The sequence below is a fragment of the Phasianus colchicus genome, chromosome 1 (assembly GCF_987193195.1).
Source record: "Phasianus colchicus chromosome 1, bPhaCol1.hap1.1, whole genome shotgun sequence".
NCBI classification, from domain to species: domain Eukaryota; kingdom Metazoa; phylum Chordata; class Aves; order Galliformes; family Phasianidae; genus Phasianus; species Phasianus colchicus.
In genome coordinates this window covers 15777692-15805339 of record NC_143436.1, presented here as the reverse complement: position 1 = coordinate 15805339, position 27648 = coordinate 15777692, and the positions used below count along the sequence as shown (strand labels likewise).

Genomic DNA, 27648 nt, shown 5'->3' with positions numbered 1-27648 from the left:
TGCAGGTCTTGCAACATGTATATGTACAAGGAAGAAAAATATTGTTGTGTTTCTCTCTTTTGAGGGACCAAAAAAAATCCAACCTTATACTTCTTTCTTGGAGGCTACTGGAAGTCTGTCACTCACTTTCCCCATGGCCTGCAAACATGGATGACATTAAAAGTTTTAGAAAAATAACACAGAATCACAGAATGGCCAGGGTTGGAAGGGACCTCAGGGATCATGAATCTCCAACACCCCTGCCACATGCAGGGCCACCAACCTCCTCATTTAATGCTAGACCAGGCTGCCCAGGGCCCCATCCAGTCTGGCCTTGAACACCTCCAGGGATGGGGCATCCACAGCCTCTCTGGGCAGCCTGTTCCAGCACCTCACCACTCTCTCTGTAAAGAACTTCATCCTGACATCCCAATTAAATCCTCCCTCCCTCAACTTAAAACCATTTTACCTGCTGTTATCTACCTTTTCGAAGAGTTGATTCCCCTCCTGTTTACAGGCTCCCTTTAGGTATGAAAGCCTGCAATTAGGTCACCCTGCAGCCTTTTTTCTCCAGGCTGAACAAGCCCAGCTCCCTCAGCCTCAACACGTATTCCCAACATGGCTATCTCTGAATTAGATAATCATTCAGTGATGCTACTTTAAGAGGTTACATTGGGATGGTCTGCACATGGATTTTATTGGTAAGTAGTTAGAAAGACACATACAACCAAAACATGCTCTACAGAAAGGCTACTTTTTTTTCCCCTCTCATTGCACATCTTGTTTAAGGTCAAAGTGATTACAACAAAATTCTCCTAATATTATGATTTTTTCACCTAGAGTTTGTGTTAGCTGATGGCATAACAGTACTTCAGTGACAGGGGTGCCTCACAAGCCAGTTAGAAAAAAATACAATGCATCAAAAGCTGGGACACTTCCACAAGCTGACCAGTTGAGGGGCATTTTCATAGATATGCAGTCTCAAACAACACACACACAAGAAAAACAAGTGTCATAGTGTTGTAACACTACACCAAATCATAGAATCACAGAATGGTTTGGGTTGGAAGAGACCCTAAAGCCCACCAGCCCCAACCCCTGCAGTGGGCTGGCTGCCCCAGGCCCCCTCCAACCCAGCCCTGAGTGCCTCCAGGGATGGGGTACCCACAGCTGGCAGTCCTTACCACCCTCTGAGTAAAAAATTTTCCCCCTGACATCTAATCTAAATCTCTCTTTTAGTTTAAAGCCATTCCCCCTGGTGCTATCACTATCAGACTTCATAAAAAGCTGATCCCCTCCTGCTTGTAAGCCCCCCTCAAGTACTGGAAGGCCACAATGAGGTCTCCCCAGAGTTCTGTCTCCTCCAAGCTGAACAAGCCCAGCCTCAGCCTTTCTCCACAGGAGAGGTGCTTCAGTGATCTTCTAGGCCCTCCTCTGGACTTGCTCCAACAGCTCCACATCCTTCCTGTGCTGGGGGCCCAAGGCCTGGATGCACTATTGCAGGTAGAGCCTCATGAGGGCAAAGTATAGGAGGACAATCACCTCCTTTGCCTTTCAATGCAGCCCCAGATACTTTTGGCCTTCCAACAGTTGGCCGATCCAACTCTTTCTGAAAGCTGATTTTATACAGGACCTACAGAGAAATCTTGTTTGAAACATGACAGTCAAAATTGTTTCCAAGGCATCCAGGAAGCAGGGTCACACCATGGTACAGATCAGCAGGCATGGCCCATTGCAGAGCACGCTGTCAGTCTGTTAGCCATGTTTAACCTAACACTTGCCATTCACTGAAAAACTAGAGCCTATAGGAGATCACCTGGTCTTGCCCCAATTGCTCAAGCTAGACCAGCTACAGCAGATTGCCCAGGTCCATGCTGATCAAGCAAAGGTGTCCCTACCCATGGCTTTGTGGGGCGGAATGAGATAACCTCTCAAGGTCAATTCCAGCCCGAAACATTCTATGACTGTGTTCAGTTAGGCTGTGATCATCTTCATAGGTGGGTAATCTCCAACCACTGTGATTCTGTGACTTCCACATCAGCTTTCTTACCTTGAAACTTTTCACATCATTGCTGTACATCTTGCCGTATACTCTGACCTTATTGCCCCTACTGAGTTTCTCAAAACCCAGAGCTTCAAAACATCCAAACAATTTATTTCTGCTCAACTAGTGAAAAAACAAAATAAACAAACAAACAAAAGGTTTCCATTTAACATTTAGAAATCAAGACATATGCATTTCTACTCTGATTCTGAAACAGAGAGCAGCAGGTTTCGGGAAACGGGGGAAGGCGAGTGGGAAAGCCTCCCCAGTTTGACTGGCTGCCATCCAACAAGTGCTGAAAAGGATATTTTTCTATAAAAAATTGCCAGAAAGGAAAAAAGCTTAATTCTGAGGCAGAATTAAGGAAAAATTCATATCACTTAAAGTAAAAAATGTCATATTTCAGGCTTTATAATGTTATTCCTAGTAGAGTTTTGCTTTCAGCTGCCTTAGAATATACTCTGCAAATTTTCCTCTTTCAACTTATGACCCAGAACAGTGTAGGAAGGCAAGCTAAATAGCTATAAAAATATCTAAAATACATAACCAGTACTCATTAAGTAGTTATTTTAATGGACAAATATTAAACAAATTTGAAAGCAAAGAACAGCTTTCCTAACAGAATAAATATGGCTACAATGTAATCTTTTCTTAATCTTTCATATGAGAATGCTTTCGTGTACACTTAGATGACATTTTCTAATATGCTCTCACTGTTAAACTGCTCACGCCAAATAAAAGAATCTTCCTGTAGGCACATGTATTGCTCTCTAACTAATAAAACTCATAAGTGACAAGATATGAAGAAAATGAAAACAATTAACTGGAGAGCTGTCAGGGAAAGTTCAAACTCCACACTGTGCACAACAGCTATGAATTCTGAGAAATGTAACAGACATTCCAGTCCTTATTCATTGCAATGCATTAGTCTTATGATCTCAGTAAAGAATAGGGTTCAAAAATACATATAATAGAAGGTTCTTTCAAATTAGACCACATTTAGTTAGTGGCAGCTAATTGCTTTTCAGAAAACATTAAACCACAGGACAGACTGAAGTCTTCATATTCAAGTCTTTTTTCCACACCTAAAACAGTCACTTCAGACACTAATTACTAATGCTGTCACTGTAATCTGCAAATTTACCATTAGAAAGCAGTTAGGAGAGTGCACAGCTCAATTTTAAAACAATCAGTAGAAAGCAGGTGTGAAAAGGCATTTAGAGTCACATTAACATCCAGCAAGATATTTTCAGTATGAACATGTATACATTATAAAGAGTTCATTGAGAAGTCCAGGAATTAAGTCAACAGGCTTAGGGACAGGAAAGTTAAAAAGATCATGAAGGAGGATCCCTAGAATAATTAGGACAAAAAGGAAGATCTGCCCATTGTAAGTGAAGATCAGGTTCGAGACCATCTAAAGAACCTGAAGATGCACAAGTCCACGTGATCTGATGAGATTCATCCATGGGTTCGGAGGGAAGTGGTGGATGAAGTTGCCAGGCTGCTATCCATCATATTTGAAAGCTCATGGCAGTCTGGTGAAGTTCCCACTGACTGGAAAAGGGGAAACATAACCTCTATTTTCAAGAAGATCCAGGGAACTACAGGTCAGTCAGTTTCACCTCTGTGCCTGGCAAGATCATGGTGCAGATCCTCCTGAAGGCCCTACTACGGCACGAGGAAAATAATGATGAGGTGATTGGTGGTAACCAACATGGCTTCACCAAAGGCAAGTCATGCCAGATAAATTTGATGGCCTTTTATGATGGAGTTACAGCATCAGTAGATAAAGGAAGAGCAACTGATGTCATCTATCTGGACTTATGCAAAGCATTTGATACTGTCCTGTACAACACTGTGGTTATCAAATTGGTGAAAAATGGATGTGATGGATGGACCACTTGCTGGATAAGGAATTGGCTGGACGGTTGCACTCAGAGAGTTGTGGTCAATGGCTAAACATCCAAGTGGAGATCGGTGATGAGTGGTGTTCCTCAGGGATCAGTGCTGTGACTGGTGTTATTTGACATCATTGTAAGCAACATGGACAGTGGGATCGGGTTCACAATGAGCAAGTTTGCAGATGACACCAAGCTGAGTGGTGCAGTTGACACACCAGAGAAAAGGGATGCTATGCAGAGGGACCTGGGCAGACTTGAGAGGTAGGCCCATGGCAACTTCATGTAGTTCAACAAGGCCAAAGTGTAAGATCCTGCACCTGGGCTGGGGCAATCCCAAGCATAAATACAAGTTGGGTGGAGAATGACTTGAGAGCAGCCCTGAGGAGAAGGAGTTAGGGGTGTCAGTTGATTAAAAACTCAACATGAGCCAGCAATGTATGGTTGCAGCCCAGAAGGCCAACCGTACCTTGGGTTGCATCAAGAGAAGTATGACCAGCAGGTTAAGGGAGGTGATTCTGCCCCTCTGCTTTTATGAGACCCCACCTGGAGTACTGCATCCAGTTCTGGGGCCCCCAGCACAAGAAGGACATGGAACTGTTGGAGCAAGTCCACAGGAAGGCCACTAAGATGCTCAGAGGATTGGAGCATCGTCCTTATGAGGACAGGCTGACAGAGCTGGGGCTTTTCAGCCTGGAGAAGAGAAGGCTCTAGGGGAACCTTATAGCAGCCTACCAGTACCTGAAGGAGGCCTACAGGAAGGCTGGGGAGGGAGTTTTTTTTATAAGCGCAGGTAGTGACAGTACAATGGGAAATTGATTTAAACTGGAAAAGGGTAGATTTAGACTACTTATTAGGAAGAAATTCTTGACTATGAGGCAGGTGACATACTGGAACAGGTTGCCCAGAGAGGTTGTGGAGGAGGCGTTCAAGGCCAGGCTGGATGGAGCTTTCAGCAATCTGACCTAGAGGGAGGTATCCCCGCCTATAGAACTACATGATCTTAAAGGTCCCTTCCAACCCAAATCATACTTTTAATTTTCATAGAATCATAGAATATTTAAAAAAAAATAGATTAATGTAGCAAAACAAAAAGATTAAAGGTAGAATCCAAGTTTTTTGTCATAAAAAGCATTTGGGAATAAATACCAGGGAGATGGAATGATTATGTAAGACTTCTGTGCAAGATCAGATGAGTACCAACACCCTGTAACAACTAGGATTTCCACCACAGCTCAGATGGTGTCTAGCAGACAGGAGGGAAGGAGCATTACATAAACAACAAATGAGCAACAAAAGCTGGAGACAGGATATTGAATAAGATGTACTGTTTCTCCTAACGTAATTAAAAAGCTCTAAGGTACCAGAGATGTAAGTGTCTGCCATTTCAAGAGCATCAACAAATAACTAGCAGCAGCAAAAACATTGGGAAGGACTGGGAAGGATTCTTGACATTGTTGTTGTTGTTGCTATATTGATTATCATAAAAAAAGGATCATAAAAACAAAATAAAAAAGTACACCATACAACTCACAATTGTCAGCTTTTTGTGCTTTGGAGAAAAGAGGGCTGCTTGTTAACTAGAAGCACTAAGGAAACCCACCCAGGAGCTGGTGCATCTATGAATCATTTTGTTGTTCTGTCCCTCCTTCCATCAGCTCATACCAACTCCTTGCACCAACACAACCAAACCCAACGGTAAACTGGAGATATGGTCAGTTCACCATAAGACCCAGAGTCTGCACTGGCCCAAAGGCAGAACCATGTACAATAACAGAGATTGGTCTGAACTACTGTGGAACCCCAGATCACCCAATTCAAAAATAAAATTGGGCTTTGAAGCACAAAAAGCAAATGACAAAGATATTCCTGGTTTTGTTTCACTGCTCTCACAGTGCAGTAGTGAAGCCATTAATCATTAACAAAGAACAGTCACAGCTCATTAAAGAAAACTATATTGTTAAAGGTTCCAAGTAAACAAGCAGAAGTAGAAATTATTAAAATGCTTCCTTTCATAATAATGGTCACAGGGAATGAGGCATTATATGCTAACATATAAAGCTGCACTGAGGTAGTTAAAAAAAACCTCACATGTAACTATTGTCTTAGTTAACATCTCTATCTCCTATCTTAAAATGAAATGGTAAGAGCAAATTTTCTTTACAGCGTTAAACTTTAATACAAGCAACTTTCAAGTTCACATCATTAAGAAGCTGCCCGTGGCAGTTTGTGCTCCCTGTAAGGGCTCCAAACAGCCACAGCTAATGGATCCATAGAGGATCTGGGGAGGGCACCTGATGAAGAGTGAGTCCATGGAAAAGAGAATCAGGAATAAAATATTAATAGACAGCTGAAGGGATATTGTCATGCTATGAGAAAGTTGAAATAGGAACTTCAGGTGCAACTTTTGGATTGGTTTTAATTAAACAGGCAATCTGAAAAACTTGTTACATTTTGGACATTAGACATACAGTACATACTTAGTGCCTGGAAGAACTATTGATCCCAGGAGTACATCAGATGATACAGACTTTCATCATTTATTTTCTTTCTGTTGTATTCCCACACAGTATCAGGTCTATACTATGTTTAAAAAAAAAGAAAAAGAAAAAAAGGCATTCCTGCCAAGGGCAAAGTTTGGAACACTGCTGACATCTGAGCACTAACATTGAGGAAGGTGAAGGCAGGAAGCTCAGCATGCTGAAAGAACCAGAGCTCCACAATAATCCTATATTCTTCTGCCAGTCTCTAGGAAAATTAAGTAGTTTGTGAGAGAAAATGTCTCAGTAACTAAGGACACATTTTAACTGCAAAGAGTATTTGTTCTAAAAGACCACCAAGCTTTCATAACCACGTTTGTGAGCTGGATTGCTCCAACAGACAGCTCTGCAACATATTGTAAAGTCATCACCAATTCTAAGGATTCACCAAAACAAAAATAGAGCCTTTTTGTAGTCTCATAGAGTCCTTTTCTGTCATTACAGTTAACACTCCAGTTTTCAGTAATGACAGTCAGCCTGAAGGGACATTAGAGTGCCTCATTACACAAGCTAATGGGAAGTATTTGAGGAAGCAGCATATTTGTACGCCGTTCTAGTACACTAACCACTTGCCTGGCAGATAAAATTGAAACAGCTCTTAGTTGAGCCAGAGGAAAGCTCAAGTCCCTCAATACCTAGGCTTTCCACCAACCACACATACCTAATAAAGGCATTCACAGCAATTTAAAATTGGTTCCTGAAAGCTACATAAAGGATGACTGGCAGCAGATCTCCCATTCCAGTCTCTCCCCATCATCAGACGAGCACAAGCCCTGTTCTTCGCAGCACTGAGCTGCAGCACAGCTCTGAAACGCATCAGGGCACTGGGACAAACCACTGGCACTAAACCCATGTTATTTTGGAGAATGTAAATCACAGTAACCTGCAGATTTAAGCACAGCTCCTCTGTACAGGGGGTCTAGTGTCAGAAGACTTCACCAAAGTCTGGAACTTTATTTAAACACAGACTTATCAAAACAGAAAGAACTAGTTCATCTCAGATAATCTGTACCACTGAACATCACAGAATGGCCAGGGTTGGAAGGGACCTCAAGGATCATGAACTTCCAACCCCCTGCCACAGGCAGGGCCACCAACCTCCACATTTAATACTAGACCAGGCTGCCCAGGGCCCCATCCAGCCTGGCCTTGAACACCTCCAGGGATGTGGCATCCACAGCCTCTCTGGGCAGCCTGTGCCAGCACCTCACCACTCTCATAGTGGTAATGTCTAACACCCAAAGCTGTTACAAAATATAGAATTGCTCGGGTTGGAAAAGACCTTAAAGATCACCAAGTCCAAGTGCAACCTAACCATGTTACCCTAACTCTAAATCCTTACATTCCTGACCTAAACCAGAGCAACCATCAATGTCAGTGCCAAAAACCTGTACTACTATACAGCAATCAGCTGTGAAGGAATCCAAGCCCTGATATTTCTTCAATTTTGTGAAAGCACCTTATCTTAATGAGCTGGGATGAATAACTCCTCCTGTTCACATGAAGATTTTTCAGCATTGTGTATACCAGCAAGGATTGAGAACACAGAATTATTATTCACCAAACCTCCCCCAAAACTGTGTGCTACTAGAAATGACCACAACTTTCATTTGTAGGTGAAAAACTAACAGCGATAGAAATAGCCCTTGTGAATTGCATCACATATATAAACTCTCCTTTGATCAAAAGTTACAGATGTAAACCCAAACCATTAGAAAAATAAGGAAAAACAGTGACACAACTCTTGCGTAAGAGAAGCACTAAAATCTTCTGACACTTTCAGGGCAAAGAGAGCATAAGGAAAACCACCAATTACAGCAGTGAGACGTAAATACACCACAAACTGAGTCATCATGAGGGAATTACTCATTACAGTACTTAAGGAAAAGGGAAAAGTGAGCCTAGAAACCTGCAGTAAGACAGAGAAGAACCTGCCATTTACAGGCTAGATTGTCAAAGTTCAGTAAAATAAAACCTGGTTTGTTTTGTTGTTTTCTTAGCTGATTAGTATACTATTACCTTTTTAAAAAGCTTTTATTATCATTACTATTATGAACAAAAACATGAATTAATATATACAATTTTGCAGGGATCTTTTATTTATAATACACAGAGAGTAAGTTAAAATCATTATTCACAGCCAGAAAATCTCCAGTCTTCTACCAAATAACATCTGCACATAGAAGGGAATACACAGCATGCCACAATCTGTAGACACCAAAGGAGTAAGTAGGAAAGCTGGAGGGGGGAAGAGAGGTGGAAATACTTCTGTAAGCTTTCCGGAATAGGAAGAAGGGAAAGAATTTTACACAAAAGCGAATAGAACTGAGAATATTGTTAAGGTCAGATGAAAATAATTGTAGTGAAGTGTTTGAATCACTTCAGTTATGGGATCCCCATCCAACTTCAGCCTCAATGTTAGCACTATAGAGCAGTTCTTTCTGGGTCACAGTTAGGCTGCTATCAGTGAGTATTTGATAACTTGCAACTCCCAACATTGAAAGGGATTTTTTTTTCCCCTGAAATAAAGCAGGCAGGAAGAGAGGAGTTACTAATAGCACCTTTGAGAAAGCCAAAATGGAAGAAAAAATTCTCAAAAAATATGTGCGCACACACCCAGGAGAGGGAGCATCCCTGAATTTCAATATTGAAATTGTTCCAGTTCTCTGTACCTGACTGGTATCAGAAACTGTGATGAACTGCATTTTTGATCCACTGCAAGAAAACAAGATTAACTATCAGACTGAAAAGTAATGAAGAAGTTCCAAAAGCACTGAAGTAGAAAGCTCTAATTAGTTTTGTTTCCAAATTAATTTTAATCAAGCACTACTTACAAAGATTCTGGGAACTTACAAGCTGTGGAGAATCTGTCATTGTGAAATAACAGAGCAGCATGGGTTTGTGTAAAAAACAACCTTGTGCAACCTTTTTTTTTTAAAAATCATATTATTGAGATTCTCACTTAAAGAAAATAAGAGCATTTTATCTTTCTTCCACTTGAAGTAAAGGAGAACTACTAGGTTGTACTTATGATGGCCTGAATAAACATGTAAGACAAGCCCTACTTCATTGTAAACTGAGAGTGGAGCTTTCAGTTTTAATAAACAGTGACTGATATCAGCAGTGCTTTGCTTTCCCATTAGCAGGTGCAGAGCTGGCACAGCACCTGTTCACTCACACCTGGCAAAACAAGCAGGCCAACATGGCCACGTCCCAGGGGAGAGACCAGGAGCCACGTCCCCATTCTGAAAGGCACTGAGCACAGACACACATCCTGGTCCCAATAACCCTTTCTCACCTGCACTTGTCACCTAGTGGCTGACGTGGCTTTTCACAGGGGAATAAAAAAAGTGATATTTAATGAAAGAGAAAGGAGTTTTACTTTAAAAGCATGCCTTGAACTTACACCAAAAGCCCTACATCTTCTAAGGAATAACTTAGCTGTGAAAATTTCCATAGGTGCAGTCATGAAAACAGGTGAGCCAGTAAACTGCTTTGGGTTTCAGTGAATTCACTGAAAGTTCAGTAACTGACTGAAAATTGCAATGTGCAGCTTTGGATGAAGAGAAGATTGCATTCTCTTACTTATCGCCCATCTTTAATTTCAAAAATGAATCTAAAAAGTAAAGTCCATCTCATTACAAACTTATTTTAGAGAATAACTACAAAGTAACCCTGAATGTGTTTGTACCCTGTTCTGGAAAGCCATTTATAAAAACACTGTCTAGTTTATGTTCCCAGTAATTTCATGCTTGCAGTGTGCAGATACATTGCAACTACCAATGCAGAAAGCCATATCTTGATACAAATTGCTGTATTTAGTTGCCCACTTATGGAAAGATCATTTCTAGGACGACTGGTACCAGTTACAAGGTTTTACAACTATTGCTCTAAAATCAAGGAACAACCTAAAACTTGACTTAAAAAAAAATATGTTTTCAATTGCATTGAAATGTATACATATTATAATGAAAGTAATAGTCATGAATTTAAGTATTGTTACAGTTAAAACACAAGACACAGGGAATGCTGAGATTCTTTCCATAGTAGGTGTTTCATGCACAGCATCACATCTACATGCTCCATTTAAAGTAAGTGATCAACATAGAGAAAATAAAACACATTTTTGACCAGGCAGAAAAATAAATGATGGAGCACTGGAGCTTGAGGTGGAGGGGACAGAAATCAGTGTACAACTTGCTTAAGATACGTATGCTGCTCCAAAAGTAATGCCTCCTATTTTTTTTTTATTTCCATGGAAACTAGAGCAGATCCAAAGGGCACAATAACACTACTTGATAGAGTCGATTCTCAGCTACAAAACACTATTTTTCAGCACAGTCACCACCAATAGCTATACATTTTTGCACTCACAAAAATCTACACCAGCAGAGGTTATATTTCATAGCTGGTATGATGGCACTGTTAGGAAAATGCTGTCCACGCAATCTGTCTTTCACCAGCCTGAACGGGTGGAAGTCAGAAGGCACAAAACCTGGAGACAGTGCAGCCAAGATTGGCATGCTCCATGATCTTCAAACTAGTATGGGGCCTGGATTTATTGCATTGCAAGAGAAAGGTTGTCTTCTTCGAGCCGTTGGCTTAATTAGCATCATGATGTCACAGAGTTGAGTTTGTCTGGGTTCCAGGAAATCCAAAAGGATCACCCTTTTCTTATCCCAAAAGACACTGCACATCAGTTTACCTGCTGAAGGTTGCATCTAGAACTTTTTCTTCAATGGGGATTTCACATATCATCGTTCCATAGATGCTGTTTGGACTCCACCTTGTAGTGGTGTCACATCCCATCAGCGGTAATGATGTGATCCAGGAAACGGTCACCTTCAGCCCTGTATTGGTTCAATAAGTCCTGACAAACTTGCACACAGTGTTCTTTCTGATCCTGTGCAAGCATTCATGGGACTCACCTGGCACAAACCTTGCAGTCTTTCAGCATTATCACTATCAATCCCAATACACTGAAGCTGATATTCCCTGGTTGTAATCTGATTATTTGTGTGGATGAGCTAATTGAGACACTTCATTTCATGGTGTAATAGCTGCACGTGGCTCGTCCCTTGCATCGCTGTAGCCACTGCTGAAATGCACCACCCACCACCTCTTTGTGCTCACATCCACTGTTTGGTCAGCATAAGCATTCAACAACCATCAGTGATTGTCAATGGGTGCCATTTTTTTCCCCACATAGAGGAATTAAATGACAGTCCTTCATTTCATATGCACTTCCACGTCAGACACCATTTTGCCAGAGTGCTCCTCTGCTGCAATCTGTTGAACAGCAACAAAATGTAATGAAACATTGGTGGGAAGTTTCAACCTCTACTGCCCTACCACCACCATCTGCCTCTGATGTCATGGGCCAACATAACATAATAGCAGGCATTACTTCAGACCAGCTCTCATGCCTCATATATTATGTTATCTTGCATTCCAATATCTTGTTTATTAAATTAACTTTCCTCCTCAGATCACTGCCACTGTTTAATTTTTAGGCCCATCTCCCTGCCCTTTCCTCTTTTCCCCTTCTCCCTTTGCTGGGGTATGGGTCCTTGGTTCCCCTGCCCCATTCGTCACAGAACCAGGCCAAACCAGCCCATAAACTGTTGACACATGGCATGTGTGCTTTACATGCTAAGGAGAACATGGCTGTTCCTAGTACATAGCAGTTAAGTCAACATTTTAAGTCCACAGTCCAAGCACTGCACATCTCTTTGCTTTGCAAGGAGCAGCCCATCAAATATCTAGCTTCAGTGCAAGTCCTCCCCAGAGCCTGGAGCTTCCCTCTGCCATTTCCACAACTGCTTGGTGCACATGATATGTAACAGCAACGGGAGACCAACATGATGAGGTGGAGAGAATTCAATAAGGACCTTTCAAGTAAAGCAGTGAACTCCTATAAAGGGTTTTGACTATTACATAGATCTTGCACTGGACTTTCCGTATTAGAGGGAAATCTTCACTGAATAGTACTGAGCTTCATGCCACATGGGTTTATTCCTAGAAAGAACCTGAGACAGCCTAGATCAGCAGTCATGGCTGCAGGGCAAGGCCATGACTCATGGCGTAACACTCAAGCTGCCAAGGAATATTAGGGTACTTTGGCCTATTTTGGTACATATTTACTTTCCTCAGTCGCTTGTGCTGCCAACAGGGAGATGTTACAAGTGAAGAATGAGGCTGCTGCATCCATGGAAGACAAACAATGGCTGTCAACAGCTAAAAGGGAAAAGGAACAGATCATCTACTCCATTACCTAATGGACAAAAAGCTGAGGAGTCTCAAAACTAATCAGGAGCAGGTGGGAGGAAATCACTGTATATTTTCTGTCAGAAGTGGACGGCCAAAGAATTTGCTAAAGACAAGGCTGTGAAGCTCAAGGCCTTGGGGAGCAACTCGATGAAGGCAAAAATCCCAGGAAAACCTCCATGGCTTGCCGCTTCTGACAATTTGCAGTCTCTTAGACACTTCTAATGTAATCCTGCAGATGTAATCCATCTAACAGCACTGCTTTATTTAAAAGCTTGATTTGTAGAGCTCCTTATTAATAACAGTGTTCAAAGTACAAGAATGAGAGAACCCAGATCACAGCAGGGTCAGAGCACAGGGCTCCCCTGCCTGCCCTGCCCCAGCCCTGACCGTGCTCCAGGCACAGTGGTAGCAGAGCACTGAGACAAAGCTGGAAGTCAGCCTGTAGGCACAGCTGGGAGGGCATTCTGACATTCTCATTCACTTTTGTTAATTGGTACAAAGTAGAGATAGATACCCAAAGCACTCTCCTGTCACTCAGAGCACTGTACTGATTCTACTGGAAGCCTTTTCTTAATGGACATGGGCAGCATGAAACTGAAAAAAGCAATCTGAAGAAGAACTAAGAGTTGGCAGTCAAAGTGGCAGTCAAAGTCCCATTCCAATTAACACAGATGCAAGAATTTGTTAAGGCAAAACCTGTTATCCTGTGAATTGTACTGCATCAGCTGCAGTAAATCAAGAAGATGACTAAACAGACAACAAAGTGTACTGCTGTTTAAGTGTGCCATCTTTCAGCCTGTGAGTGCCTCATCTTTCTGTACTCTGAGGCACAGCTATTATGAGGAGCCTCTGTTTAAGTGAAAAGACTACTGCCCCAAACCAACACCAAGAAAAACAATTCAGACCATATCTCTCTGAAATACAAGCCTCACAAGCTCTGACTTGCAGCAATACTTGGGCTTCATAGAGAACATCTGTAAAGAAATATTTGTACTGAGGATAATTGATGGTCCTAACACTCAATCAGAGAGGGAGCCCTGAATCTTCACCACTGTCTTTCCAATGAAACTGTGTGGTAATAAATGTCTTCCATCTTATTTTTCCCCCATAATCCAGTCACATTCCATCTGATCTTTTAATTGCACTTTTCATAAAGCAAGATCGAGTTGAAATATTAATTATTAGAAAACCTAGCTATGTAGAATTGAATTTTCATTCAGAAGTGGAAAAAAACACTTTTCTTTATATTTTTTTAAAATGTCTGCTTTTCCCAAATCAAAACAGTCTGGACTGCTGATGGTACTCCAAAAGGGCAGCATCAGGAGGCAGAATTAATTATCCACTGCAGAAGAACTCATTAAGCTGAGCACTATAGGTAACTATGAGTAGGACAGAAACCAGACATGAGAGCTTCTAATAAAGCACAAAGAACTAGCAGTGATGCACCAAACAGCTCACAGGTGACTGCACTTCTGAGTTCCTTATTACCCACTCCTACCTTCCCACTTCTAACTTCTATTTCGACAATAAGGAATGAATCAAATAAGAATACCAGAATATTTTCCCTATTAAAAAGTTCTATAACCCAGTGCCAAGCTGCTGACAACAGGCCTAAATGTAGAAAAGGTCTGGAGCTGGCAAAGCAGAATCCTTGTCTCTAATGCTTGCAACCTGCTGCAATAACATGAAAGCTTTCCAGGGTCTATGCTTCCAATGCACAAGCACTGCAAATGCCTGCTGCTCTTCCCCTTCAGGTGCTGTATGACCCACATTCCCAACACTGTCAAGCTCACATCTGCATTCTCCTTTTCTGAGATTACACTGCTCTCTTTTCTTAAAGGACTTTTTAATTGCTACCCATACAGACCCTTCAAGTACCATTTCAGTTTGCCAGAGCATAAAACTCAAACTTAACTATAAATTACCTAAAGCATTCAGCAGCAAAGTCCTTTAATTAATCTTGTGCCAACTGCTTTTAAGGAATAGAAAAGGCTCATGGGAGTACTTAAGAATAACAGCAGTTAGTAGTACAGGTGTCAGTTCTGAAAATTAAGTCTACATTATTCTGCTGAAATTCATCTTATAAACCTATTTATAGAGCTGGATTGATTTTAGCCACCTTACTTTTCTGGACGATGACAAGTACATGCTAATTTGTACGTATGGATTATGGGGGAAAAAAATAAGATGGGAGACACTTATTACCACACAGAGTTTCATCGGAAAGACAGCGGTGAGGATTCAGAGCTCCCTCTCTGCTTGAGTGTTAGGACCATCTATCAACACATCGCTGGTGTTTCCAGTCAGGTAGAATTACTGTTACAGACCCATCTGGGAACTGTGTAACAACCATTCATTGTAATGGCAACAAATAATTTCTGGCATTTCAGCAGTGCTCCAGCACCAGGCAGCAGTGAGTGCCGGGTTCTGACTGCTGCCACCAGGACACTGCCTGCCAAGCACATGGGATGGAGCAGAGAAAGAACACAGACTGTAGAGGAAGGCTGAGGAACTGAAGAAAAAAAAAAGTCAGCTATGGCATGCATTCACAGAAACAGTCATGTTGAACAGATTATGACTGATGTAATTAGACTATTATTTTTATTTTTAAAAAACGTGTTACTCATGAGTCCCAGAACCCTTTTCTAAGGCACAAACAAACACTGGGCACCTTACAGAATGACGAATGGAAGCATGAAGTGCCACAGTCACCTGAAAGTCAAGACATTAGGAAGCAATGAATTGAGAAGTTACAGACCAGTCTCACATTCCCTTAGCAAAACCCAGCACATCTGGCAGCGGGGGTTTCACAATGTGCATGTCAGGCCTCCCAGTCGTGCAACAGGCATTTTCTTATTGCTGCAATTCATGTCAGCCTGCCTTCTGACTGGCAAAGTGAAGTAACTGTCTGCATGTATTTAAGTTATTTTAACACAAGGCTCATTGTAATTCAACCTTGAGACTACAAGACTACGACACGGCACAACAGCTTCACACTATTTCACACTGTGGAAAAATGAATTCAAGGGCATTTGTCTCTTTTCCTTTGTATCAGTAATAATAATGAAATAATGTTTTTTCAGGATTTATTGCTACTACAGCACAGACTCACTGTGCAAGCTCCAACTCCCAAGGCAAGCAACTCAAGTTGTGTTTGCACTGGCAACATTTTCCGTGACTTAGAAAACTAATGGCTGCAATCCCTAACAGGACAAATTTCCAGAGTACAGAACACACAGAGCATTTGTAAAAATGAAATGCAGCAGAACAAACACATCTCAGTTTGCTGTTCCTTCAGGGATGTATGTATTCTTGTGACTGATAATAATGCATGACAAATGAAAATCCAAATCAGAGCAATGGTGAAAAGCAGACATGATGGATCAAACACTTCTGAGTCCATTACTGCTTTTGGGACACATGTACTTGAGTGCTGGTAACATATGACAAATAGAAATCTAAACCAAGGAGAGACATATATTGCTTCTGAATGACTCAGCTACATTGGGAACATATTTACACAGACTGAGAAGTATGCACACAGGCATTTTTCTGTTTCGCTACAACTAACTGAATCATTTGGGTTCAGAAAGAAACAGAATTTCTGCAAGCAAAACGTCATAGAAGACCAATGCAAACATTTCCAAATTAGTATTATGTGCTTTATTTTCAAATACCAGCTTAGAAGTCTTATAAACTTCTCTAACAGATCTTCCTGAAGTTGTATTTTCAGCTGCACCTTAGTACAACATCCATATCTACCATACATACCTACTTCCCTATGAGTCTATGACTACCTGACAAGCGGATGCACATCTCTGAAGTACTGTACTAATTAGTAGTTTATCAAGATGATGAGGCAAATAAATCAGTGTTGCTGTAACGTCAGAGGAATCGCGTTGGCTGAAAGCTGGTGAAGGAACACTGAATCAGGGCTCCTGAAGTTCTCTTACTGCCATAGCACAGATGAAAACTGGTTACTCTCTGAAAGTGTTAGACCATACAAGCCCACATGATCTAAGCTGAGAAACATACATTCCTACTTGATAAAAAGAGGAAAGAATTGAGCCAAGAAACATATATTAACACTTGAGAAAAATTTGAAGAAGCAGAGAGAACTGTTCCATGCCCCAAATCAGCTTTTCACATCATCTCCTGTCCTCCAGAGCACAGTTGTGGAATTCACTCCCAGAACAATCATCCTAAAAATCTGTACAACTGGCATTGCTTCTTCCCACTACACTTTCGTCCCCAGCACAGAACTTCTAATTAAAACATCTATTCATGTAATTGCATTGCATTACTTGATACCTCCATATACTGACTTCTTCAGACATTTGCATTCCTGCTTCAAAGCACACCTGCCCAGGACACCTGGATCACAGATTCCTTCTTATCACCACTGGCCAGGAACCTCAGGGGTAGCAGATGGGTTACTGGAGTACAGCTATTGCTGCTTCTAGTTCTTGGGGCCAGTATAGCTTCCCTAACTCCCAGCTAAAAAGCAGCTCTCTCACAGGCAAAACTAGGCAACAAAGAAACCATTGCTGCTAAGCAGACATAAATCAAAGAATGAAATAGTTTGACTGTAAAGTGGTCCACAAGAATTCCTCATCACACCAAGCACGTACAGCTTCACTTCACATAACCTGAGAAGGGGAAGAAAAGTAGCATTTATACAATAAAGTCCTTAAGAAGTTTTCCCATTATAGGGTGAACTACTTATAATTGACTTCTGAATAGACTAAACATAGATGTTCTAAATAGGTGGCTCAGATCTTCAAAAGATCAATTTATGTTACAGAAGAGAAAGCTCTGCTGGTCTTGAGCTACCAGGAAAAATCTTTTCTGCACCGCTGCGTATGTAAGCTCAGAACACCATTTCCCTCTGTGCAAGGGAGCACTCCATATCTAAGTGGATAATGATTAATCACCCAGATAGTACTTGGGTGACAGGCAAAGCAATTAACTTTGAGTCAGGGAGAGGCCCTGGAGAGATATAACAGACAGGTTTTGACTCCAGGGAATGAAGATTCAGAAACAGGCAGGAACAGGCAGAATCAAAGCCAAAGCACAAGCCAAATCTTTCCTTACTTCAGAAGTCACCACCAGCAGACACAAGCAAAACAACAGAGCCTGACCTCAAAATTACACCTTACAACTAAATTTTTTGCAGAAGTACACAAGCTGTTGAATATTCTAACATTCTGTTTGCCTTCCCAAACAAAGCTGCAGGCTTAGGGAAGGAAAGGAGAGAAGCTCTGAACCTACAGGACATTAGGATGCACAGGGGTCACCACAAAGAGCATGCAGGTGTAGGCAACCCTGCCCTACAGTCAGACTTTAAGATAAATAACACCTTTCCAGATAAGTTTTCAAATAATCTAGTAAAGCACATTCCCACTTATTAGAAGAGAGAAATTAAAGAGAAGTTTGCACTATTAGAGTAATAATAATGCAAGAGCTCCTGTGGCCTGATTTCTGCTACACACACCAATAATTATTCCCAGGAACATTCTAGTCAATCATTACAATAGAAAGAAACTACTTTCCATGCCTGATTTTTCCTCCTACCTACAAACAATACACAGCACAGAACCAAACCCCAGAATATGGCTCAAAATATTCCCAGAGTAACTGAATTTCTGGACTACAACATCTTGAATGCCTACATACAAAATTTTGTCTTTTTCATCCTTGTTTGAGATCTTGAAGTTGCTGTTCAGACATGCCTGGTTTTCCATCCATCCCAAGCTGATTCACTGTGAACTGGACTGGTGAGGTCAGCAGCACCTATGATTAATGCAGCAGCAGGGCCCATGAGGCACAAATCTTAGCTAGTGAACTCAGAAGTGAATAAGACCAGCCTTACCTTCTCCCCTCAGGCAGAAACCCCATTCCTGTGCTGACATAACTACTACTGACCTCAACAGTCCAGTAATCAAGGACCTGTAAACAAACAGAAGTCACTTACACACAAATATTTGCTGAAGTACACATAGCTCTGGTCTCAACCATCACTTCCTTCATGCTCACAGTGGCCTAGTTCACCTGCTGCCACACCACCTTGCCTGCATGTTATTCTCTGCCCGGGATCCATCATGGATCCAACCAACAGCCATTAACTGATCAAATCAAAAGAACAAGTAGTTCAAGGTGAGTTCCCTCAACTTTAACCTCACAGATTAAACAAAACTTCCTAAAAAGGCAGCTATAAACAGAAAATTAAGTAAAAAAAAAGAACAATTAGGCAGTTATTTCAAACTGGATTAGGATTTAGGAATGCAGCACATTGACCTGAAACTTAGTAACACAAAAAAATCACAGGACACAGTGTTTCTTTCCCACTATAATTCATTTGGCATGTAAGTAGACTCCAAAAGTACACTAGCTCTGACCAGAGGCACCTATCTTCAGGATCCTGGACCGGCTAAGGACCTGATGCTCTCTTTGCCAGCTGTACAATACAAGATTCTCTCCTTGATCCCACTGGGCAGGGGGGACAGTGAGCCTTGGTACAGCCTATTCCTTTGGCCAGTTTGGGTCTGCTGTCCTGCTGCTGCCTGCTCCCAGCTCCTCTCTGGCGGGGCAGCATGAGAAGCTGAAACATCCCTGGCTCCATGCAAACCATACCAGCTACTAGTAAGAAAATTAACTCTGTCCCAGTCCAACATCAGAAGACGTAGCTATGAACAAAAACATCCCTAATACAGCCTTTCAGCTGCTGGAAGACAACCACCCTTTTCCTAAAGTGATTAAGTCTGCAGGCTTATTACAACCACAATTACTGGCTTTGCCTTCCTGAAAGCTCACAGGAGAAACAGTGGGGAAAACCACACACACAAGGCTCCCAACAAAACGAGAGGAGATTTTGGGAACTCCTTGTTTCTGACCAGGATAGAAAAAGTTAAGTCTGTGGAAATTCCCACTTCTGGAAAAGGGCCAGGAAAGTCTTGCCTTAGGGATGCAACTAATGGTACAGATTTCTAACATTATTTTTGTCTAGACTACAAAAATATGGGCCGTTGCCAGGTTAATCTACTTTTGGATACACGTTTCTATTCACACAGCAGGTCTGCCAACATTTCTATCATTGGAGGAGGGACCATCAGATGGTAACATACACATCTGCACATGCCCAGCTGGCTGCTTACACTACAGAGCACTTCAGTGCCTCTGGTTGTCACAAGACCTGTGAAAAATTCCGAGCTTCTCAAACACACAGCACCAAAAGGAGAATGGAAAGTTCCAGGCATGAGGCCTGAAGCTGCCTCCCAGGAAAGCCACATTTCCCCTTTGGGGCTGCTCAGCCTCACAGGGACCCTGTCAGTCCTTCTTCATGCTACAGATATCAAGAACCACAGGGCTGCTCAGAGCAGGCAGAAGACGCTTGCTGTATGAAATACTTGATAGTGACAGCAAGCTTCAAGGGCTGGGGCCTGGTGCTTCTGGAAAACATCAGCTCTAACAAGGGCCAGGAAAGCCTCTCAGATCAGCCCCGGAGGGAAAAAACACTGCAGAAAGATTCTCCCTGGAGTTGGCAGACAAATTGCACTGAGAAACTGGAGCAGTGAGTGAGGAGTTTGGCCAGGAGAGCTGGGTGACAGCTCCTGAACACAGCTGCAGAACCTTCCTCAGTGGGTAGACAAAGCATCTCTTAGTGATCCCTCAAGCAAAAGTAAGCAATATCAATAAACACACTTTTGTTTTTAATACACGCAACTGCTTCAGTGTCTGAACCCCCAAACACAAAGAGAAGTGAAAAAAAAAATGGCCCTCAACAAACAGCTGAGAGCAACCTCCAGGGCACAGGCAGCACTTCTGAGGAGCCAATGCCTGAAGGGAGGACACCAGGAGTGAAAAGCAAGCTGTGCCCAGAACAGAGACACAGGTTTTTAACATCCTTGCTGTTTAAATGAAAGTAGCTAAATAAAAGACCCCCGAAAAATAGAGAATACATTTACTAATGCCATGGCTCCAAGGTTGTGCCAGGTCATGGCCCACACACAGCTAAGGTGGGGGCTTGGAGAAGAATGCATGCATCTCACCCATGCAAGCAGATGTGACTGGCAAAGGAAGACAGCACCAAGACTCTGAGCTAAGAAACTCAGGTTCAGGTACTGGCTATGCAAATGTTCAAAATGAGAAACCACCAAGGAAAGCCTCACTCTCAAAACAGACACACACAGACTAAATCCCTGAAAAAACACATATCTAAGCCCTCCAGCACAATACAGGAAGGTCAGACATGGAATGAAAAGGAAAGGGAGTTTCATTATTTACTTTCAGTATTTCTTTTTTCACTGCTCCTCAGGAAGCAACTGATAAAGCACACAGTAGTATGCTCAGAATAAAAATGAAGCGCATGTTTTGACATCTCACTGAGGACAGCAGCCAGCATTTCAAGTCTGCTGCCGGGATTGTCCCCAGATGTCCTCTGTCATACCTCTCCTGATGGGGCTGTTATCAACTTCAGCCAGCAAGTTACTGAAAGCCAAGAGCTGTAGCTGAATGACTCTGTCTTAACATCACTACACTCGGTAGTGGGTGCCACTGATCTCTTGTTCCTGTAGCAAACCGGGCATTTTGAAAAGAAGCCCATCTGTACAATCCACACGGACACACACAGCAGGTAGAGAAACATTTGTGTAAGCTTCCTCCAAGCTGCCTTTTTTGTAAAGGGTAAGAGAATCATGAAATTTCCAATTTATGTAACATAGTAACTGTATGCATTGTACTGTTTCAATATAAATGATAGATACTTAAAATACAACAGGAAATCTGCCTTGATAAAACCACAGCAGTATCATTAACTGCAAGGAAAGATACTTCAAAGGATTCCCATGTTTCAGTTTCAAGGTTTACGAAGTACAGGACTTTCTTTTAGGTTAGACAGAACAACAACACAAAGCCCCCCCCAGAAAAGGGAAAACAGAAATCAACACACACACACAAAAAGCCATGCAGACACAGATGAAACACCCTCATGACTTTAAACAACTTCCAGAAGAATCAGAAGCCCAAAAATTCTCTTAGCTCTAACTCAGAATGCATAACACATTATTATGAATGGCTCCCCAAATATGTGCCAAAGGCAGCAATACGCTGATCTTTGGGTCCTGCACCATCACCAGCACAGCATCAGATAAAGCAATAATGGAGCAGTGCTCACTGACACAACAGTGACCAGCACATAGGAAACCACAAAGTCTCCAATGCGCTCAAAAAGAGAGGGCTTCAGAAAACAGTTGTTCACCTTAACATACCCCCAGTATCCTGCAAAATCACAGAAACAGTCAGCAATTGAAGTTTCTTTCCAGGAATGAAGCAGATGCTCCTGCTCAAGAGCCAACAGATCAAGCATTTATGAGGCACAGAGCCAACTCCAGAGCACACAGTAGTTCTGGCAGCTGTAGATGCTCTGCAGAGCAGCTCTGGTCAGTGGCCACATGGAGCCCATTCCAGCCACGTGGCTGTTTGTCTGCCCATTCTCTTCCATCCCCAAGGCAAGCTTATACTTACAAACCACTGAAATCTGTATAAGAACAGACTGTGAATTACGGATTGAAAATTACAGGCATCTGCCAAAGCAACACAACGTATCTGGGGGATGAGGGTGATTTTCCCCTCCAAAATATTCTAAAGTATAAGCACCTTTAAAACTGTGGTTGGTGCCCATTTATGAAAACAGACTGGAGGCTGCAGGCTTCCCACAGCACGGGAGAAGGGAAGAAGAGGAGATCAATCTGTAATTTTCCAAGACAAAATACACACCAACTGAAAAAAAAAAAAAGCTCTGTAGCATACTTACAAAGTTAAAAATAATAGTAATAGGGGGGAAAAAAAGCACAGCCTCATCTTGATCACAGTGGTTATTTTGCAATACTTTCACAGCATACGTGGTAGTCCAGGTGGACCTTTTTTGACCACTGTGAAGATAACAGAGCTGGTACTCCATGATGTGAGCACTTGGGTAATATTTGGTTATTTTTATTTGCTGCAGGAACCAGTCCCAACGGGGGAGCCCTGCACCATATGCCAGCCATTTTCACTCCTGCCTACTTCTGCATTCAGCCTTATTACCTCTACTCAGAAAGTGACCTACATATGCAATAGCAAGATGCTGCCAGGAACATTGCATATGCCGCATTCAAATACAGCACGTGGAAAAGACAGCTAAGCATTCTGAATGGAAAGCAAGCGCTGAGCAGGAGGCTCACACTGCCATGCACCAGCAGTGACAGAGGTCAGATAGAAGACACGGCACCTGCCCAGGTTGGCCGCACTGCACTGCAGAGCTGGGAGCAGACCATGTGTCCCCCTTCTGCTAAGGGCTGGGTGGTGAGCATTAAGCAACAACTACTGATAAAAAGAAAAAAAAACCAAACCCTCTTACTCAATGAAGAGCTGATCATTAATTGCATACCATCTATTTTGCATGCTGAACAAGGCAGGGAAATCTAATCATGCAACTAATGATGTACATGATAGCAACCAAACTCTGGGTAGCTTCAGCAGCTCTTCTTCCACAGCCAGCACCTCAGGTTTTTTTTGAAGTACTGATGTGAGCAGCACACCACCTAAAACACCACACCATCACCCACGTGTGACACATTAACTTAACATTACCAGACACAGAAGTATGCTCCATATCAATGCATTTCTTCCTAACTGGGCTCATACAAAGAGCTGCTGAACACACGTGATCCAGTTCTCTAAGCATCTCAATGTCACCCACATTTTTTTGAGTAACATCCATCCAAATGTTGCATTTCTGATGGCAAGCTCAGCCAAACTCTTAAAGAGTCATGGGCATCAGAGCTGCTCAGGAAAGGGAGTGCAGGAGGGAACGATAGCTACAGCTTTGTCCTTAATCTGCTTTACCTGAAGTTTTCTGAAGAGCTTCAGTTTGGGGTGGACATTCACCCACTGTATCCTTTCAACTTCACATTTAAAAATTCAGACCTGAAAGCAAGCATATTAGCTAGCTCATTGTGCTAACCAGGGTTTTCATTTCTTGCATTCCATATTCTTCATTTATAATGAGGGGTGCAGGAGGGGAAAACGTGACTTCCCAATCATAAAAAACTACTCAACACTGGCAACACATGAGGACTTTGGTTTGTCCTTGAGAGAAAGTCTACATTCCAGAAACATCTCCATCTGTAATCGCTGGACAGAAAAGGAGAGTTCTATCACTGAGCAGCTCTGTGGAAAATGCTGCTAAATGGAGAAGAGGGCAAGTAAGAGATGTTCCTCATTTCAGCATACATCCCGTGGTTTTCATCCTGAAAGTTTAACCGCAGTCCTTTCTAAATCAGGGTCACAAGAAGAACGCCCATTTTCTCCCACGGTCACAATTAGCACAGATCCACACTGACTGAAGCCACACAGGCAGCCACCATCTGTTTTTACTGCACTGTCTGTAACACAGTCGCTCATTTACTAAATACAAGCAAATACACATCTACAGAGCATAATTCATGCTGTGCAATCAACAGATCACTGCAAGAAAGTCTTCAATAAGGTACAAAGTCATACACAACTAAAAAGCTGTTATTGCACATAGGAAAGCATTTCCCAAGACTACACCACTCTATCTGTGCATTTCAGCAGCTGGCACCGTATCTGGGGTGATGCTGCACTGAGCAGTGCCTTTAACCCAGGGCAAGGAAGGTCGCATTCACTGCTGGCAGCCAAAGGGCTCTGAGAGAAGAGAGAAAAAACTTAAAAGTTCTTTCGATTTCTAATTCCTTCATGACATCATCCCGGCTCCCTCTGGTGGAGTGCTCCATGTGGCACTTAACGACAGACTGCTGGACACAAACACTTTTCAACCCCATTTTTCTCTTTCATAAAATAAACCTCATTAGGATTAGACTCTCGCAGTGCTTCAGTCATGGCAATCTAAAGCAATGCTTGGTTTCTGGCCAGAACCTCCTTCACACATAAAGAAAAGCGATCTCTGATAAAGAGGAGAAAACAGCTACTTTTATTATATATTTTATTTTTAACATTAATGTCTTCGTAATCCAAAATTCTCAGGGTGCTTCGCAGTCCTTCCTTCAGCTTCCCAGGTCACAGCAGAACGATCACCTTCCTCTGTGATGTGGGAAGAGGACAAAAGTCTCTCCCCAAACCATACTGAGACCGGCAGCTCCACAAAAGAGCAGCTCCTCAGCTCCCAGTTTCCATGTTGGTACTCTGTACATTAACCACCAAGTCTCACATCTCTCAGAAGATGCCAGTGTTAACGCCGTAAGACAACACTAAGAAGCCTGTGCATCTCATACACAGATACACAAAGTCACACCAGCCTTCCTCTTTCCTCTCTATCTCCCCCACCCCAAGACAACATTACTGCAACCAGTTACGTCCAACAAAGCACACGAGAAGCTTCACAAATGCAGAAGGGGGTCACATTTCACATTTTCAGTAGGTACCATTATCATTTGTGCTACATAATGCCATCAAAATACCCATCCTGCCCTTTTATATCAAAATTGTTTTGTCTCCTGAAAATAACAACAAAGCTTATCAACATTTCGCAGTCTGAAGTTTGATTTAAAAAGGCACAGGGCATCAGCATTTAAAGAAATAAATAAAAGCTCAGCACCCAACTCTGGGTAGGAAGACTGCCAGCTGCAGGAGATGTGCCTGCTGCACAGGGAAGCCAATACAGATCCTTTCAGGGATGGAGCTGATTTTATTTCCAACAGCCCTCACTATGACTCACTAACTTTTTTCTTTAATAAGATCAAATTGCACCCCACCAAGCATGGGCAAAAATTGAAAAACATATTCAATGGTTAGGACACAGAATGCAGTTTTGCAAAGAAAACAACTCTAATCCTTCAGTTATCCTCATGCTTTCAGATAGCAAGTGTTGTGAGATCACAGCAAGAGTTACTTCTCTCTTTCTGTAAGACTACGTTCCAAATAACCTCACAGTGCCTACCGTGGATGATGAATGCAACTCAAATTACAAACTCCTGACAGGGTATCAGCTGAAGCACAGCCCAAATCCTGGGGACATTTAGGATTTACTTGGCACGGAAAAGAGCCTTAAAGTAGGAAGAAACATTCTTCATCGCTTCACCTTCTCTGGGACAAGTAAGAGAAAGTTTTACCAGGCAAATCTGCTCACAAGCTATGCGACACAGACAGGTAGGCAGCCCCAGAGCACGTCCTGTTCTGCCGGATGCCATAAATAAAACCCGAAGCCTTCCAGAGCAAACATCTCTGCCTCACGATTACAGCCCGGCTCCCCACGGCACCCCTTTAGCGCCCAATGGAACCAGAGCCGTGTGGGCGATCAGAAAAGCAGCTCACAGTTGAGAAAGGCAGGCATCATCTGCTCACTTCTGGCACCCCAACCGCACCACGTGAAGGCTTAGAGGTGAGCTGCGGGCAGAGACCCCTCAGAGGTCCGCGTGCAGGACGGCAGCAGCCCTGCAGCACCGGGCGGCTCTCCGCCCCACAGCGAGCAGAAGGAAAGAGGACAACCCCGAACACCCTCCCTTCCCAAACAGGGAGATAAAAACGTTTCGGGGCACAAAGAGCCGCGTTTCGGGTTCCGACGCCGCGTTACATAAACGCGGCGCGGGCAGAGCGGCTCGGACCCGGCTCCCGGCGCGGGGGGACCCGGAGGACGCAGGGACGGAGGGGCCCGGCCGGCACTCACCGATGCCCAGTCCCACCACCACGCGGCCCCCCAGCAGCGTCTCCTTGTCGCGGGCGGCCGCCAGCACGCCGGCCCCGGCCGTGAAGAGGCCGCTGGCCAGCAGGATGCAGGGCCGGCGGCCGCACAGCCCGTTGAGGACGCCGCCGGCCAGGGCGGACAGCGCGGCGGCGCCCACCGTGCCGGAGACCAGCAGCTCCTGCCAGAGCGCGTCCAGGTTCAGCTCCCGCTTGAGGAGCAGCAGGGCCCCCGACACCACGCCGGTGTCGTAGCCGAAGAGGAAGCCCCCGAGGGCGGAGAACACGGACACCACGTAGACGAAGCCGGGCGTCTCGTCCCGCTGGAACTGCCGCCGCGCCGCCCGCTCCAGCTCCGCGCCCGACGCCGCGCTGTTCAGGCTGGAGCACGACTCGGCGGCGATCAGGCTGCGCTCGCCCGCCGCCGCCGCGCCCGAGCCGGCGGCCCCCTCCGCCTGCCGCCGCCGCTTCTCGCCCATCAGGTTGCTCAGGCTCCGCAGCGTGTACTCCACATTGTCGCCGGCCTTGCGGGACATGGGACGGCCGCGGCGGGGCCCGCCCCGCCCGGGGGAGGGCGGCTGCGGGGCGGCTCCGGCTCCGGCTCCGGACGCGGCGGCTGCCGGCGCTCGCCCTGCCCGCCCCTCTCGGGCCGCGCTCAGCCGGGCCGCATAGCGCCCGCCGCCGCCGCCGGCCGGACTTGAGGGGAAGTTGCCGCCGCTCCCAGCGCCCGGGCGGAGCCGGAGGCGGGGGCGGGCGGGGACAGCCGCCAGCGCGGCCCGGCGGGCGCCAGGGGCCGCCCCTCCGCACTCCGCGCCTGCGTCGAGGGCCGCGCCTGCGCGGCGGCTGAGCCGTGTGGCGGCAGCGCGCTGGGCGCCGTCCGGCCCCGGGCTGGGAGTGGCTGCCGCGCGGTGCGGGCTGCCGGGCGGGTCTCGGTGCTTCCCGCTCCTCGCCCGGCCCCGCGGTCCGCCCGCTGACAGAGCCCGGAGCAGCGGGCGTCCCCGTTAAACGAATAATTCTTATCGCGCGAATAAAGGCGAAACCTAAAGTCGATCTAAAGCTCCGAGCGGCAGAAGCTAATGGAAAAGCGGAGCAGTTACGCCCTGTGGAACAGATGTGTTGACGTGGAGGAGGAAACAAGCCGGGGGCTCGTGCTCGCCTTTGCGCTCAGCGGCGGCGGGGCACAGCGACCCGATCCTGCCGTTTCGGATCGTTTTGA

General features: G+C 44.1%; 1 protein-coding gene across 1 annotated transcript in view; it reads right to left on the bottom strand.

Annotated features, from left to right (window-relative positions):
• SLC2A13 (solute carrier family 2 member 13) overlaps window positions 1–27026 on the bottom strand; it is a 141471-nt gene extending 114445 nt beyond the window's left edge. Inside the window, exon 1 of the mRNA XM_031600713.2 lies at window positions 26419–27026. Coding sequence (XP_031456573.1) covers window positions 26419–26968 — 550 coding nt within the window. The 5' untranslated portion in view covers window positions 26969–27026. The remainder of the gene's footprint in view (window positions 1–26418) is intronic.
• Window positions 27027–27648: the final 622 nt, after the last annotated feature.